This window comes from Hippocampus comes, unplaced genomic scaffold, assembly GCF_001891065.2.
Source record: "Hippocampus comes isolate QL1 unplaced genomic scaffold, H_comes_QL1_v1.1 scaffold9, whole genome shotgun sequence".
Lineage (NCBI taxonomy): Eukaryota > Metazoa > Chordata > Actinopteri > Syngnathiformes > Syngnathidae > Hippocampus > Hippocampus comes.
The window spans coordinates 1558141-1575223 of NW_017805275.1; the positions used below are offsets into that span (position 1 = coordinate 1558141).

Sequence of the window (17083 nt, forward strand, 5' to 3'; positions counted from 1 at the left end):
TATATATATATATATACACAGATTCATTCAACGCATAGCAACAAAGTTTAAAAGGCCAATTGCTACCAGAAATCTGAAATAAATATCATTTTGATACTATTCATATGGTCCATTCATATACAAGTCTGTATGCTCGTCTCCTCCTCCTTGTGAAAATGAGCAAAGCCAGAGCGCTCTTTTGCATCAATGAAAGCTATATCTTGTCGTAGAAGTGTGAAAAAGGCTTCAGTTGTCGTCTTTTGCTGCTACCTTGTGGCATTTATACTTGCGGAGGGGGCGTCAATCACTTCTGTTGTGAACTGCATTTTAAGTTATTTCTAGTTCATACTGCAACCTGTGGGCTGTACCTTGGAATGTTTTCAGCCCAGCCCAATGGAACAAAAGCAGAGGTAAAGAACTAATAAAACAACAGCAAAACACAGAGTTAATCCTCTGACCATGGATGAAAATAAATGAAGCATGAACATTTCCTGAACATCTAGTGCATTAGTTTCCAGAAAATATTGGTCAAATTCCAAGTTTTCCAAAGTTGAAATTAGAAATGCCATTACGGTGACTTCCTGCGCAGACCGACCTGACAGTGAGGGCAGACTTGGTGGTGCTGCGGTTGAACGGGACAGAGTTCCGGATAAGGAAGGCTGAGGGCTGGATTGCCTGCGAGTCTCCGAGCATTCTCCTCTGCTGTCTCGAGAGCTCGCAAACAGTAATCACATGCTGTTAAAAACACAATTCAAATGTCAATAATGAGACATGCATTATGTACACACATGCAGATTGAGTCTCACCTTTATATCTATACAAAGCATTCCACAGGAACTGGGCACAGACAAGTGGGCGCTCAATGAAAATGACCTCTCCCTTCTTGATGCTTCTCTTGGCGAACAGCCCTTTCCCCTTAAAATGCATGTTAAAGTGCAACTGTTAAACTCAATGAAGCCAAAATTGAACAAATTCATCCTTTTTCTAGAGCACTTGACTGGTCACCAGCCAATCGCAGGGCACATATAGACAAATAATTAGTCACACTCACATTCATGTCATTGGACAAATTAGATTCTTTAATGATCTTTATGTGTGTTTTTAGAATGCGGAAAGAAGCCGAAGTACCTGGGGGAAAACTCACACAAGCTCTGAGAAAACATGCAATTCCACACAGGGCCTGAGTCAAGATTCAACCCGAGAACCTCACAAATCTGAAGCAGACATGCAACCTACTCGGCACACATGATGCCAAATTAAACAAATGTTTCCTATTACATATGAGTTACATTATGAGTGAGGCCTGAACAATATATATTTTATCCGGGGCTAATTCTGATTTTTTTCTAGCATATCAAGTTTTTGAGACATTTTAATTTTTTGGTTTGACCTATAACAGTTCGCGCAATATGGATTTTACAATGCACTGTAATTATTGCTATCCTGTTTGGGGGAAAATATGACTAAATATTCAATCAAAGCAAAACAATCAGAGCGAAATAATAATAATTTAAGTTTAAGTATATTTGTAATCCCTGATTACAAAAAATGTGTTGACCAATTTTGCCTGCAAGATGTCAATCTACATTTCTTATGTTAATGCTGTATCAAAAATGGAAAAACACCCAATATTGTGAACAGCACATACATATGTTATCTGCAATTGTAGGCACGTATAGACAAACTGAATGGATATCGTACAGTTACAGTAGGAAGAATACATGTGCAACAATGGATGGACGTTTTACTTTCCGAAAGACGGTGAATAAAGCCCACTTTCTTGGACACATTCCACCACAAAAATCTCAAACGTAACCGAGTCAACAAACTAACCTTGATGTTGTCTATAAATCGCACTTCCACCCCGCCTGCAACTTTGTCAGGATCCACGCAAAAGGAAAACATGTCATGCACGGGAGCCGCCATGTTGGCAACGAACTTTAACCTCCGTCATACTCGTGTGCTTGCAGAAACTTTTATAGCGCGCCTTCTAATGACCACCATGTGAACTGCACTGAATAGGCGCATAACAACAAAAAAAAAAAATACAAATGATTACATTACCAAAATCAAAGAATAGTAATTATGACTCATAACATAACAAACGTGTTATACTCATTGTTCAAATTTGATAGAATTAAATATAAATAAAAATAATAATATTCACGTGGGTTTTCTCCGGGTACTCCGGTTTCCTCCCACATTCCAAAAACATGCATGGTAGGCTGATTGAACACTCTGAATTGTCCCTAGGTGTGAATGTGAGCGTGGATGGTTGTTCGTCTCTGTGTGCCCTGCAATTGGCTGGCAACCGATTCAGGGTGTCCCCCGCCTACTGCCCGAAGACAGCTGGGATAGGCTCCAGCACCCTCCGCGACCCTAGTGAGGATCAAGCGGTTCGGAAAATGAATGAATGAATAATAATATTCATACTAATAGCAATACGGGGCGTCCCGGTGATCTAGTGGTTAGCGCAGGGGTGTCAAACTCATTTTACATTGTGGGCCACATACGGCCTGGGTAGATGTCAAGTGGGCCGGACCATTAAAAATTATACCATACTCTGCTATAAATAGCCAAAATAATATGTCTTTCCTTTGTTTTGGTCTAAATAAGCACAGGACCACTAGGAAAATGTTGAAATTTAATGAACATATCTTTTACAAAACATTTCATGAAGCACCTAAGATTTACTTTTATCATTCACATATATGCATTGAAACTGATCCCACTGACTGTACAAAGGCACAAAACTTTAACAAGTAATTGGTATTGAAAAATATAGTAATGCATTTTTAAGATTAAACGAGATTTATGAAGAAAGGAATTTTTAAACCATTTACACGAGCATATAAAATCTAAATGTAATCCCTGCCTACAACTTACAAACTAAGGAGAGTGCCATAATATGTGTAAAGAATAAAGTATTCACATGTCCTTGATAGCGTCTGCTGTGTTGGGTCTGTCTCAGTGACAGACTGAGGCTGCGGTTGTCTTCTTCTCTGATCAAAACAATGTTGTCTTTTCCTCTGATCAAAACAGTGTGTCCCCCTAGCGGATATTCCATGAATTGCACCTTATTAAAAATATTCATTCCATGTCTTTTATGCATTTTTTCACTTTTAAATTATCCTGCGGGCCTGATCAAACCTCCTTGTGGGCCGGTTCCGGCCCGCGGGCGGTATGTTTGACACCACTGTTCTTAGCGATCGTGAATAAAGTGCAAATAAAACACCCATTACGCACACTACCAAAACGTGCAAGCCAACTTTATTCATCTGCCCTGCGATTGGCACCCGGTTCAGGGTGTACCCCGGTTCAGGGTGTACCCCGCCTACTACCCGAAGACAGCTGGGATAGGCTCCAGTACCCCCCGCGACCCTAGTGAGGATAAAGCAGTTCGGAAACTGGATGGATGAATGAATGAATGAATAGTAATAATAATAATAATAATAATAATAATAATAATAATAATAATAATAATAACCTACAAAATCCACAACCGCATGTAGATTAATTTAAAAGTCAAGCTAGCTGATAGCTGGCTGGACAGACATGAACTAAATGTAATTTCGGTCAAACGTTTAATTGAGAAGACAAGAAAACAATAATGGATGGATGGATAAAGTTCTAGACCAGTGGTTCTGAAACATTTTGCACAAAGTACCACGTCAAAATAAATAAATAAGCATGGCATGCATTTAATACAAAATACATTTCATTCCTAACAAGTAAAGGTAATATTATTGTAAGCCACTGTAACAAAATGTACAGTTGAACATCAACACTGTGTTTAAATATATGAAAATAAAAACGTATGTAATTAATTAATGATCGAATGAAAATGTTGGGGTACTTGTACACAGTTTCAGAACCACCATTATAGACAGTACAAAGACTGGTTTGGGTTTGGTTAATAGTGAAAATAATAAAAGAATGACATTATTCAACAAAATATATTAAGTAAATTTATTTAGTGTTTTAAATCATGCACTTTGCACCCAATAAGCTTTTGGTGTAAATTATACAAATATTCAAAAACAACAATTTCATGTTATTAGGAGTGCTATAAAATCGGTCCAAAAACTGTGTGCAAAATAAGTTATTAGGAATGCCTACTGTACGATACAAAGAATGACAGAGTTTGTTTCACATTGTTGGTATTAAAATACTTGTGTGCGTGTTTAAAATGCCTTTAGACACTTTGAAATCATGTACAAATTTTTCCATCCACATATTAGAACAACAGTCAAGTAGACTGTCATTGCACTATTATTGTTTATTGCAGTGCTTCTCACAGTTAAGAGAGGAGAATTAACCCTGCAATATCTAAAAATAGAGTAAAACTAAAAACATCACTTCATATTGTAAAGGTAAGAACATACATCCAGTGAGAGACAACCTTGCTAATCATTTAAACAAATTAACAAGAACTTGAGGAATGCAGGTTATTGGACACATTTGTGGTCATGTATGGTACAATTAAATACAATGTAAAACTCCATGCGCCGTGTTGTATGCCAGCTGATAGAATACATTGATGGTAATATGATTCATCGTACACATGCTGTTTACTAAACCATTTACATTCTGTATATTAATTATGAAAGTATTGCTTGGAGGAACATTATCAGTCGCCTCAAAGGGTAAAAGTTCTGTCGTTGTTTTTGAGCCGGTTCATAAAACAATGACAACCGCTTCGCTGGTTCATATATTATGTAGAAATTCCAAAGAAATGAAATTGAAATGTACAGAATTGCATAAATAATTTTAAATTATTTCATATATTCTTTTGATACTAAAACGATTTAAAATATGAGAGTTACATATAAAATATTTATACAAATCCATTATTATTATTGTTTAGATTGTTGTTATGAAAAACATCATTGAAAATATTTCAAGCAATACAAGTTTTTGATGCGCTCTTGTGGCAAATACCATTATTGCATGTTTAAACTATTAATGTGCCTTCCAGACAGTTTCTTTTTTCGTGGCCTATTTACAACACAACATATGATTTGAATAAAACTCACTTCATATGATCATATTTCTATCCATACAAAGCGGCGATAAGATTCCATGTTAACATTCTTCTCATCTCATCCTTGTTTCTTCTCGGACGGTCAAGTCAGCCATCATAAACCTTTGTTGTAGGTCACCATCTTGCAATCTGTTGCCATGGCGATCTCAGGCTCCAGGCGAGACACCTCAATCTGTGAGGAGTTGAAAAAAAAACATATGAGAGAGGCCTGAAGGTTAGATTCTAATTGGAAAAGAAGAGAGCCATCCGGGCTGCGAGGGCGCTTGAGAGGCATGGTAGGTTTGAATTGGAAGTTGAAGCCCAGCGACCTTGAATCATTAATGTGCTCATAATGTACCTGTGACATCTGTGGGAAGAGGCTGATGGCCACAGGCAGAGACAGCCCAAACGTAAGCAGACACACAATGCTGTGGATGGGCAGCATCAGTCTGCGGTTCTTCTGTAGGAAGGGCAGCCTGCAATGTACAAGCAGACATTTATTCAGAAAAAAAAAGAGAAGACGAAACGGGAGTGAGGCTCCACGTGCACATCGATCTCTCAGAAGCCTGCAGTTATTTTGGGAACTGCGAGGGAGCCGGGGGTGGGGGTTGGTGGGACATGCAGGATTGTGAGCTTCATCTTGTACAAAAATCACCTCAAGGTGCAATTACTCAACCTGGCTTATTATTCATTAACAAAGCTCACTGCAGAGCTTCATGAAAAAACATAAGTAGATTGAATTCAAGTGAGCGTGATATTGCATTCTCTCACATTGTGTATGATGCAGTATTTCTTCAGAAAGGAGTTTGCATGCGGCTCGGGTCCAAAATGTATGGCCAGCCATTGCTGAAACCTGCTGCTAATCAAAACAACAGCGCCTGCTGAGCTCTTTCTCATCAATTAGTGTGGCGTCATACTGCGTGTCAAAAACAAGTACCTCGCACACAACAACAGAGTATATTACGAGACAGCATCTTTAGAGACAATTAGCGTTCCAGTAGATGTGCTTATATTCTGGGAGACTTATTACTTCTACCCTTTCAGCCTCATTTCTACCATCTGCAACAATGTGGTATGTAAGATGGATTAAAGTGACACCGTGAACATGTATAGGGGAACCGTTATAAGTAGGGGTGTCATGTCGTATCGGTACGTACGTATACGGCCAAATGATTCGACACAAAGCGATCTAACGTTGTAATTTCAATTAGATATTTTGATACGGTAAAAATGGCTTTTCTGCAAATAAACCTATCTTGGCATCGCTGAGGATGCAATGTGATGCAATTTATTTTTTTTTTTGGGTGGAGGGAAGTCACTTTCATCCTTGAGTTGCGCTACAAGTTTTGTTATTTTCTGCCCCCTGTTAATTAGGAGACTAAAGTCAGACAATTTTACGAGTTAATAGAGGTCTCTTTTATCAAGTTAGCTCTACAAAAAGAAACTGACTGTATTTTATCCAATTTTTACACGAACGGGATGTCTGAAACCAATATGAACAAATACCATACCTATTTGTCATGTCCTTGTTTATGATGATACTAATGCAGCGTGTTGTACCGGAGACAAATTCCTTGTGTGTTCTACATACTTGGCCAATAAAGATGATTCTGATGATTCTGATTCTGATGTCGTTTTCACAGGACAGCGACGATATATTAGACTGGGGTGATTTGCTCTTGTGTATTTTAAAATGAGAAGTAGCCACGATTGCAAGTTGTGTGCACAGCTGTCATGCATGGACATTGCTCTTCCAGATTTTCAGGTTTGAACATTTCTTAGTTGGCCGCAGGCTGATTCTCCGACTGATCATGATGTTCAAACACGCCTTGTTAGGTTCTGGCATGTTGGGATGGACAGTTTGTGATGTTCGTGGCCATATGCTTGTCTTGGTTGCGGGTTTACACAAAATGGTAAAGAGTGGAAATGTATTTGTAGTTTTACTACCAGTGCCACGCAACGTCATTTTCTCTTACTTTTTCTTAAATTAAAATAAATAAATACATTTTCAATTTCCTGCATAAGAATATGGTGTGACTTTTAAAAAATGTTGTCTTGAGTATACTGGCTTTTTTCTTTACTATAATGACTGTAATAATAATAATAATAATAATCCTAATAATAATAATAATAATAATAATAATAATAATAATAATAATTGTCTTATTATTATCTACATATAATTTTATACGTAATTTTACTCGATTGTTATAGTTTTATATCTAAAATGTCTATATAGTTTTACCATAATTTTATTTCAATACAGTATTCATTTCAAAATGTCATGTTGACATTAATTTATTCAATCAGCATTTTGTTTTTAAATACTTTGAAATTTGAATATTTCATTTATTATTAATTCTTCCAAAATGATGACTTTTACAATTTCATATTATTATTATTATTATTATATAATTCTAATCATGTTAAGTTATGACTATTTATAAAATGTTGTATCATTATATTTATTCATATACTTTTGCAAAATTGTTTCCTGATATTTTATTTAGTTATTTATATAGAATTTGCTGACTAATTAACTATAATGCTCTTTTCAAAAAATATATTATAATTAAATTTTATCATATAACTAAATGTTATGACATATTTTTCCATATATATTTCCAAGATATTATCAACATTTAATTATAACACCGTATTCCCTGAACTATGACCAGCATTTTATTAACTGCAATGACTTTTTATAATAAGCATTTTGCCATGATAGTTGTAGATACCGGTATTTTTTTGTTACATGATATATTCTGATTTCCTTCTCGACCGACTGGCTGGACAAATGATGCTGTTTTTTATTTATTTATTTATTTTTTGCTTCACAGATAGAAGGGCAGGCTCTATGTTAAACTAAGGTAACCCATTTTTGGTTCCACGGCCAGTCGGGGTCTCAATGGAGGTTGTGCTCTGTGTATGTGTGCCAACCTCTCGAGGTAGGACATGATGATGGGGGGCAGCACAAAGATGGGCATGGGGAGGACCACACGTGTGAACGCCGTCTCTGCGATGGCCTGCGGGACGACAGCATTGTGCACACGCTTCACTTCCAAACGCACATTTACAGTAATTCCCTCCGTCGGGAGAACAGATGGCTGCCGCGTGACATGAGGGGCAAATCATTCCTTTTATCGGCCACCTTCGAAAGTGGTACTCACATGTGTGGCTGCGATTTTGGAGGAGCCCACCACCTTCCCGTTGGCGTCGAGCACGTCGATGCCTTCTGACAGCTCGTTGTGTCTCATCAGGGCCACGTTGCAAATGTTTGCACTTGCTGAGTATCAAGATTTGAAAAATACAATACAATGCGAGATTACATTAAGGTGTTCAGTTTAGGGCTGGGCAGCAAAGACTTTGATTGATGACAATTGTGGCCTTTGAAGAACGTACCAACTGCTGGAAATGGGACAAATCTCTGTATTATCATTCTGGTGGCAGGACTCAGTTTATTGGCCTTCTGAATAAGCACATTCAATCCCACCTAAAACACATTCAAATACTTTTTAAACACATGACACTTGTACATATATCTAACGTGAATTAAATTACAGTGAACCTTCGCATATGCACGGTTCGAGATTTACTGCTGATTTTCCGGAAACTATCCTTGTTTAGTCATGGGAAAACCTGCCTCTTTGCTCTTTTTGTGCTCAGGCCAAAGTTGCGTCTCACATTAAAAAACAAAAGAAAAAAAAAAAACCCCGAAAGCAACTGCCACTCCGCAAAAATGTGTATGACTGCTTATGTAAATAGTTTAAGTCATGTAAAATAAATTATGATCCCAAAACTGTTTGTCATTTAAAACTCATCTTACAACATTACTCTTAAAAATTAAAGGCTTCCAGATAATTTGATCCGCTTATCCTCATGAGAGTTGTGGGAGCCTATCCCAGCTGTCTTTGGGCAGTAGGCGGGGGTACACCCTGAACTGGTCACCAGCCAAACACAGGGGTACACATAGACAAACAACAATTCACAATCTCAATCACACCGAGGGACAATTTGGAATGCCCAATCAATCTGGAATGTGGGAGGAAATTGGGAGTACTCGGAGAAAAGCCATGCAGGAACAAGGAGATAAATAAAAATTGATAAAACACACACACACACACACACACACACACACACACACACACACACACACACACACACACACACACACACACACACACACATATAACCAAGACTCTCTGTAACAACCCAGGCTAATCCTGACATGCTAAGCTTGTCTCTGAATTGAGATATATCACTCAACATAGTTCCTCGACACTAATTTCTATTTAGCCAGGTCTTTGGCAGAATCACTGGCCATTCGAGAGCACAAAAGAGCACAAAAGTGCAAATAGATGAGTTGTTCCGTGAAAAGCTGGCAATGGTTACATGGAAAAAACAATAACTGGTGAATTTGTGAAAATCGAACCCTGATTATGCAGAGGATCACTGTACATGTAGTCAATAAATTGTGTGGATTCTTGTTTTAATGCTATTATTAAGAGACTCACTGCGATAGACACAGCACTGGTCACAGCTCCAAAATAACCTTGCAGGAATCTGGATGTGGGCGTTGGCTGCAAAGGATTACACCAAAAAAACCAAAAACAAAAACAAAAAAAAATTTTTTTTTTATTTATTTACCGTACTTTACAAGGATATCGTGAGTACAAATCTAAAGTGGTCCCGTTTACCTTTGTGGCATTGCGGTTGGCGTAGTTGACACAAGCATTGTGACTCTGATTCAGCCACTGGAGGAAAGGAGTACATTATTTGTTTGTAGATGGGGAAATTAATGGATAGATTGAGAGAGAGAGAGAGAGAGAGAGAGAGAGAGAGAGAGAGAGAGAGAGAGAGAGAGAGAGAGAGGAATAATGAATGAGAGAGAGGGTGATCGAGAGAGTGACAGACAGACACACAGATAGATAGACAGACACACAGATAGATAGATAGATAGATAGATAGATAGATAGATAGATAGATAGATAGATAGATAGATAGATAGATAGATAGATAGATAGATAGATAGATAGATAGATAGATAGATAGAAACATGGACATATAGAAACGATTAATACATTTCACCACCGCATCCGATCTAGATGCACTTATCTTATGGGGAAACAGAACAATAGTCAAATTGGAAAAAATATGATAACTGTATAAGTATAACTGTAAGTAACTACACACACACACACACACACACACACACACACACACACACACACACACACACACACACACACACACTAACATACACTTTTTTTGTATATACTTTTACCTGCCATATTATGGTGGACACCACTGTCTGATTGGGCAGAAGAAGGCCGATGACCTACAGTAGATGAAAGTCAAGGAAGAAGAGTTTATTTTGGAGCAAAATCCAAAATTAATCTTCCTCAATCCCACCAAAATGAGCATGATAATGACATCAGTGTTTGGCCGAAGCACATGATTAAAGAAACAAACACCACGGGACTTACAATGGGTGTTCCGAATGGTACGTAACCTGTGTGGGCCGAAAAAAAAAAAACAAAAAAACAACAACACTGAGTAAACAGAAGGAGAACAACATGGATGACTTCCGGAAAGATCTTCATCTTCTCGTACCTGACATTCGGAACGGCATGAAGATCTTGTCGCCTGTATCAGGATGAATGATGGCCTGAGATGACATCATGACAGTATGACATCATCATCATGTGATCGGCTCAATGAGGTTTGAGAGACCTTACTACTCACCACTCACCTGTTTGACCTTTTGGGCTTCCCACAACTTCACAAGACAGGTGAAAAGACGCATAGGGGCATATGAAATGAACCAGCAATAATTTGTCCTTACTTCTCTGAAATTAAAATATCATCTTCCGTCAATTTCACATGAATGATGTTACCTGAAGATTGGAGATCCCCGGTGGAAGTGTTCCATGCTTGAAGTCATCCAGGAGTTGGATGCTCTCATTGAGTTGTTTCTGAAAGGAAATGGCAGAAACATATTTATTTTGGAGCACCACCAATGAATTATTGAGGTGGTTTTAGTCTCACCGTGTCTGATATAAAACAAAGTGGACGTTCTATATTCAGTGTGACAAAAGTCTTGAATGGTAAGGGCAGTCTTTACAATAACGTGGCCACTCCCTTTCATCTTTGGTGAAACTCAACAGTTCTCTCACAATTGCATGAGGCAGATGATACTGCCTGGATGATGAGTGTATACACAGCCAAGATGACCTCGTCAAAGGCAAAATAGTGAGAGACTTCTCCAATGTAGCCATTTTGCTTGCAGTCCAACTGTCTCCTTGCATGCAATTTTTTATGAAATTCTATCTTTCATTATTCTCAAAGTGGGGCGGCACGGCGGTCGACTGATTAGCACGTCTCCCTCACAGTGCAGAGGTGCAGGGTTCGATTCCGGCTCCAGGATTCCTGTGTGGAGTTTGCATGTTCTCCCCGAGCCTGCGTGGGGTTTCTCCGGGTACTCTGTGTTTCCCCTCACATTCCAAAAACATGCATGGCAGGTTAATGGAACACTCTAAATTGTCCCTAGGTGTGAATGTCAGCACAGACGGTTGTTCGTCGATGTCTGCGCGGGTGTACTGGAGCCTATCCCAGTTGTCTTCGGGCAGTAGGCGCGGTACACCCTGAACTAGTTGCCAGCCAATCGCAGTGGTATGGTCAATTCCTCACAAATTTCTTGAAACAAATTAGGTTAAAAAAGATGATCATCTGCAAACCATTAAATCAGGGGTCCCCAACCTTTTTGCCCCGGTTTATGTCAGACAATATTTTCAGGGACCGGCATTTAAGGTGTGGCGGAAATAATACAACAAAATAATATGGTATGAGCTGCATGAAAACTGTGATGTTTTCGAAATATAATAATAAACACAAGGAGCGTCTAATCTGGCCGCAACACTCTGATCGCTATGGTAATGTTTAACGCCTTCAAAATACGATACAACGCAAATTCAAAGTGCATGAAAATGACTCAGGGGACCCCTGCATTAAATGACAAAGTTCAAAAGGAAAATTCCTGGACAACTCTATGACTTCAGTTTAAAATGGGAATATGTTTTATTTTATTTTATAAGGCAAAGAAAAGAAGATGTAGTTTTCATTATAAATGTGTTACTCATTCGAGCTCAATTCTATCTTGACAAATGCAAATATTTTAAACACTTTTGTAAGTATTTACATAAAATTGATCAGTAGCTCACTGAACAAAAAGTAAATAAAACAGTCAATACTACTTCCAAACTTTTTGAATGTACCTATGTATACCCCCTTGCATATATTATATGTTTAATTTTTTTTATTATTATTGTTCTTGTATTCTTGCACCTCTCAATAATAATAATAATTATCATCATCATCATCATAATTTACCAAGACGGAAACCTCCGTGCAAAGAGCATGGAAAACAGATTGCAGCAGAAGAACGTCTTCCATGTCAAGATCAATGGAGCTTGATCGCGGATGTATCTGTGTGAATAATTTTGACCCACATCTCTCTCCATATTGGTTCTGTGTGTGTTTACGTGCCCTGCGACTGGCCTCTCACACAAAGTCAGCTGTGGTAGGCTCCGAATAAGCACCAGCAATATGGATATATTTTATTTTATTTCATTGCATGATATTTTCAAAAGGCAAACACAAACACACTGTTGCTTTTATGAGTTCAAGAAAAAAAAATAATTGTGGGCATTTGTAGTGACAGTTTATGGTTTTATATATACAAAAGTAGCTTTACCTCTGACACAAAGAGTGTGCTTGGGTCGATGATGTCCACAAAATGTCTCAGGCGGCCAAGAAAGGAACCCTGGATCAGAGACACATTTCAAACTCACCCAAAAGCAACACTTGAGAACAAACGTCATCGAAAGCCCCGAAAGTCGAACAATTTGGAATTCAACCCAAACATTTCTGTAAAAATACGCTTCACTTCAGAGTTTGCATGCAGAGGGGACCCTTTTCAAGAGACCTGCGGGTCAAGCTTCCTTTTGTGTGCTGCCTTTTTTTGTGTGCTGCCTTCACTGTCCCCTGTCAGCTCTTGCCAAGTGCAAAGCGGGAGTGCCAGCAGTCCGAACAGACGCAATAATAATGCCAAGAGCCCGTTTGGCACACCAGACGGACAAAAACGAGGCAGCTTCAATCAAACGCCATGGAAGATGTCCATCGCTGCAAATAGGATGGCGCAAACCCTATTTTATACTATTTTAATTTATTCCTGCAAATGACTGGCAACGACCTTCATGGCTGCTCCTGAAGTGTAAAAAAAAAAAAAAAAAAACAAAAAAAAAAAAACACTCTTATGATGCCTTGACTGTCTCGGCCTTCCGTGTTGCTGCTGGAGGAGACGGGCTCCATGCAAGGAGCCAGCTTTAATTATGCATGAGTTCTCGCTCTCTTGGGGCAACACAACGAGGCCTGCACAGACGCAGCGCAACACACTGCGCACACAAAGCGCGCCGAGATTTAGGGCTGATTCAAGGACTGGCCTCCTTTTTAGCAGCGACGTTTGAGAAAGTAAAAAACATGCCCGATACATTAGTACAAAAAAAAAAATGTTAGAGTATATTAGCTTCTGATTGTCATTTGTTTGCTCGTGAGCAGGATCACACAAAAACGGTGGGATGTTTTTTCGACTCTGCTTAGTGGTGAGGCAAGAAACCATTCATTTAGATGCAAATTATGAAGCAATATCTTTCATGTATTTTTTTGAATATAAGATCTCTGTGAAAGTAAGTACGAATGACCCACATTAGGATTGGAAAGCCTTGGCGGAGGTCCAGCCTCTCTATAAGCCATTCCAATGCAGTTAATTTGTTTCTTTAATAAGAACCATGTCAACTTTGAAGTAGTGTGCTTTATAAAAGCATGCAGCAATGATAACAACACAACTTAATACAATGGAAATAAATGAAGCAGTTTTTGCATTGTGATTTCATGCATTTATTCAATGGCCTTTGTGTGTCTGGTAAGCGAGGGCATTATAATACACACACACACACACACACACACACACGGATTTTTGGCAGAAGATTAAGAATACATGCCTGTGAATATAGTTATTTTGTCAATCTACTTGTGTTTTCATGTGGGATAGCATTAAGCAGGTGGACTTTTGTAAGGCAAAGTTGTGTGGTATAGTTGAATACACAATGTGTAAGGCTATGTTAACACTGTACCTCAATTCCAATTTTTTTGCCCATATGTGATACGAATCCAATTTTTTTGTGCAGCGTTAACAGTACAATTATGATTTTTTTTTTTCCCAAATCCGACCTGGGCCTCTGGCATGTGGATATAAATCGGACATGTATGCAATGCATCTGCAGTATGAACGCTTATCCGTACACATCCGACCCATATGTCATCGAAAGCTGCGCGCGGGTGGGGCAGAGTGCTTTTAAGGGAGACTACTGACAATAATCATCGGTGAGCCTGCATTGTTTTGAGTAACTGTTGACTTTACATTTGACTTGAAACATGAAGCGTAAAGTGGACATTTGTGGTGATAATAGTAATTCACCCACGCAAAAAGTTCATTTATTACCCGTGGCAATGATGTGACATCATCGGTAGTCGACATGAAATGAGAAGCTTGACGAGCGTCCCCTTAATTCCCCAAAATGTTTCTACCAGCTCCTCCTTCGCTACTCTGACCATATGAGATGATAAAAAGATGAGCCTCGACATGCGAAACTATACTTCTGCAAATACTGCGCCATGTGATGTCTTTTGGGGGGGGGGGGGGGCATGTCATTTAACGTTGTGCTTTGTGTTCATACGTGTCACATCACGGATGCATTTTGCATATGTTTTTGTAATATGAATGAGTACATGAAAAAAACAACAACAAAAAACTGGACCATCATGCCTGCAGTGTGTACGCAGCCTGATCCTCTTTGTTTTATGTTTAGTTTGGCAGTAAACTTCAACTAGGATGAGTGGTAATGAAAAGTTGTTCACTGTATGCCAAACTGCTGCTTTTTATTGTGTTCATATTTAGCGCTCATATTTAACAAAATAATATTCACAAGGCAAAGCAAAAAATAAATAAATAAATTGACCAAGCACTGGCTTGTATTTCCAAAAACGTGTGCACGTTTGCATAAACGAGTGATGAAAATCCAACATTCAAGTTCATTTTGAAGAAATTTGAGGTCTTGCCTGAGAATGAACATGGCAAAACCTCTGAAAATGTTCTCTTTTTGTGAGAAATTCCAGGCAGTGATTAGCTAGTTTGCCTCACGGTGGATATATCCAGGTTCAAAGCTCAGCTGTGACTCTCCATTAGACCCTCAAAAAAAAATTCACTGATGTATTTATTTTGTTAATTTTCGTGAACTATAATAACCTTGGTTGGGAGTGCCTCTGTTGGTTACCAGCCAAGTGGTGCACTCCATTTTTCCCCACTAACTTCAAGACATTAATCAATTCAATGCATATGGAAGCATCCTTAACAATCAGTTATTGACCGATTCATTCGTATCCCAATGCATGTTCTGCACACAACGGATATGGAATCAATTTGAACTGTGCTGTGGTGATTGAATAAGACCAGAAAAGAGAAGTGTCTTCTCTGGACTTTGCTCAGTGCAGCAGGAGGTAAATAATTCCCACAGGCTGCCGCTGAATCAGCGAAAAAGTGAGCCTTTAAAACGTGAAGGTCACTTTCATAAGGCTGACCAATGTAAATGTTTAATCACTCATTTGCAGGAATGGAAAATAGGTTTCATTCGATGGAGGGAAACAGCTCATCATTCTCGGTTGTGGGATGGGGGTGGAAAGTCGGGCACCTTTTTTCAGTCATGGGACAGTTAGGATTTTACACCTAGGGCCAAAGTAAATTCATGACCAAATAGTCCATCCATCCATCCATCCATTGTCTGAACCACTTTATCCTCACAAGGGTCACGGGGGGGCTGGAGTCTATCCCACCTGTCTTTGAGCAGTAGGCGGACTACACCCTGAACCGGTTGCCAGCCAATCGCAGGGCACACAGAGACGAACAATCATCCACGCTCACACTCACACCTAGGGACAATCTAGACTAGTGTTCAATAAGCCTGCAACCAAATAGTCACCTATCCATTTTCTATATTGCTTAAATAGGTGCATGTGAGCTGGACTGGGGATGAGTCGGGTGTGTTTAGGGTGGCACTGATAAATGAAATTTCTAAGTCCAATGCACCACTGTACATTCTTGACACCAATTACTACTTTCCTAAAATAACTTTGGTGGTATCGTGTGACAGTTTGGGCGTTGCATATCGACACGGAGCCCAAGATTCGTAAATAAGGGAGTTTGGCAGTAAAAAGCCGAGCGTAACGTGAACATGATACATAAAATAGCTCAATGTGCACATGCAAGGGGTGGGAAAAAATTCTGACACTTCAGTAATAATTAACTATTCGCACAAAGTAAACTCGTTCAACTGCGTGTTTCAGCTGAAAAAAGTTTGAAAAGGAGCGCCCAAAAGTGCATGCAGGAAAAAGTGTGAAGAAGTGGGAAGCATCCCGAGCGAAGGCGAGGAAGAGGAGGATGAAGCTGCCTGTTTCCCCACCCGAGGACCCCTTCTGGTCGTCCTCCCTCACTCTCAAACCAAATGGCACACCGAGATAAGAGAGATCAAGACGGCTTACCTGGTCGTACCGCGACCCGCCGAGCTGGAACGCAGGACAAGCCGTTGCCTGCGCCATGACAGCCCGCTGTTCTTTTTTATTAATGAACCTCAAGTACAGGCAACTCCTCGCCGTTCAAAGTAGTGGTGGGGAAAAAGGAGGCTTGCTGCCAGCGGCAAAGCCTGCTGGGAAATGTAGTCCTTTCCCGCCCGCTGTCGCTAGCTTAGCAACAGAGCGTGACTACGCCTCTTAAAGGATCGATGACAGGCAGCAGGCTGTTGCATAACTGGCGCGATCGATCGTGCTGCTCTGTTAACATTTGACGAAGAGCCGGGAGACATATAATCATATCACCAAACAATGTGGCTCATAATAAAGGGAAAAAAGGGGCAGGGAGGTCAATATGAATTCATCATATCAAGCAAATATAACAATATAATGTAGAAGTAA

At 39.3% G+C, this 17083-nt stretch overlaps 2 protein-coding genes across 3 annotated transcripts in view; both read right to left on the reverse strand.

Moving 5' to 3' along the window:
* Positions 1-1939, reverse strand: part of smyd5 (SMYD family member 5) — a 21945-nt gene extending 20006 nt beyond the window's left edge. Inside the window, exons 1-3 of one of the 2 annotated variants that reach the window (XM_019870102.1) lie at positions 1813-1937; positions 786-894; positions 575-714 (exon numbers count right to left, since the gene is read on the reverse strand). In XM_019870102.1, coding sequence (XP_019725661.1) covers positions 575-714; positions 786-894; positions 1813-1905 — 342 coding nt within the window. In that variant the 5' untranslated portion in view covers positions 1906-1937. Of the gene's footprint in view, positions 1-574; positions 715-785; positions 895-1812 lie in introns of both variants that reach the window. The other variant, XM_019870103.1, reaches the window with a different exon arrangement.
* Positions 1940-3927: 1988 nt separating this feature from the next.
* On the reverse strand, positions 3928-16813 carry sfxn5b (sideroflexin 5b). Its single transcript, XM_019870112.1, has 14 exons — positions 16655-16813; positions 12756-12824; positions 10900-10977; positions 10755-10781; positions 10616-10670; positions 10489-10514; positions 10287-10340; positions 9700-9756; positions 9517-9582; positions 8405-8495; positions 8173-8288; positions 7943-8028; positions 5361-5478; positions 3928-5195 (listed from the first exon to the last, which is right to left on the reverse strand). The coding sequence occupies exons 1-14, from the start codon at positions 16709-16711 to the stop codon at positions 5118-5120; spliced, it is 978 nt and encodes a 325-aa protein (XP_019725671.1). The 5' UTR covers positions 16712-16813; the 3' UTR covers positions 3928-5117.
* Between the last annotated feature and the right edge of the window lie 270 nt (positions 16814-17083).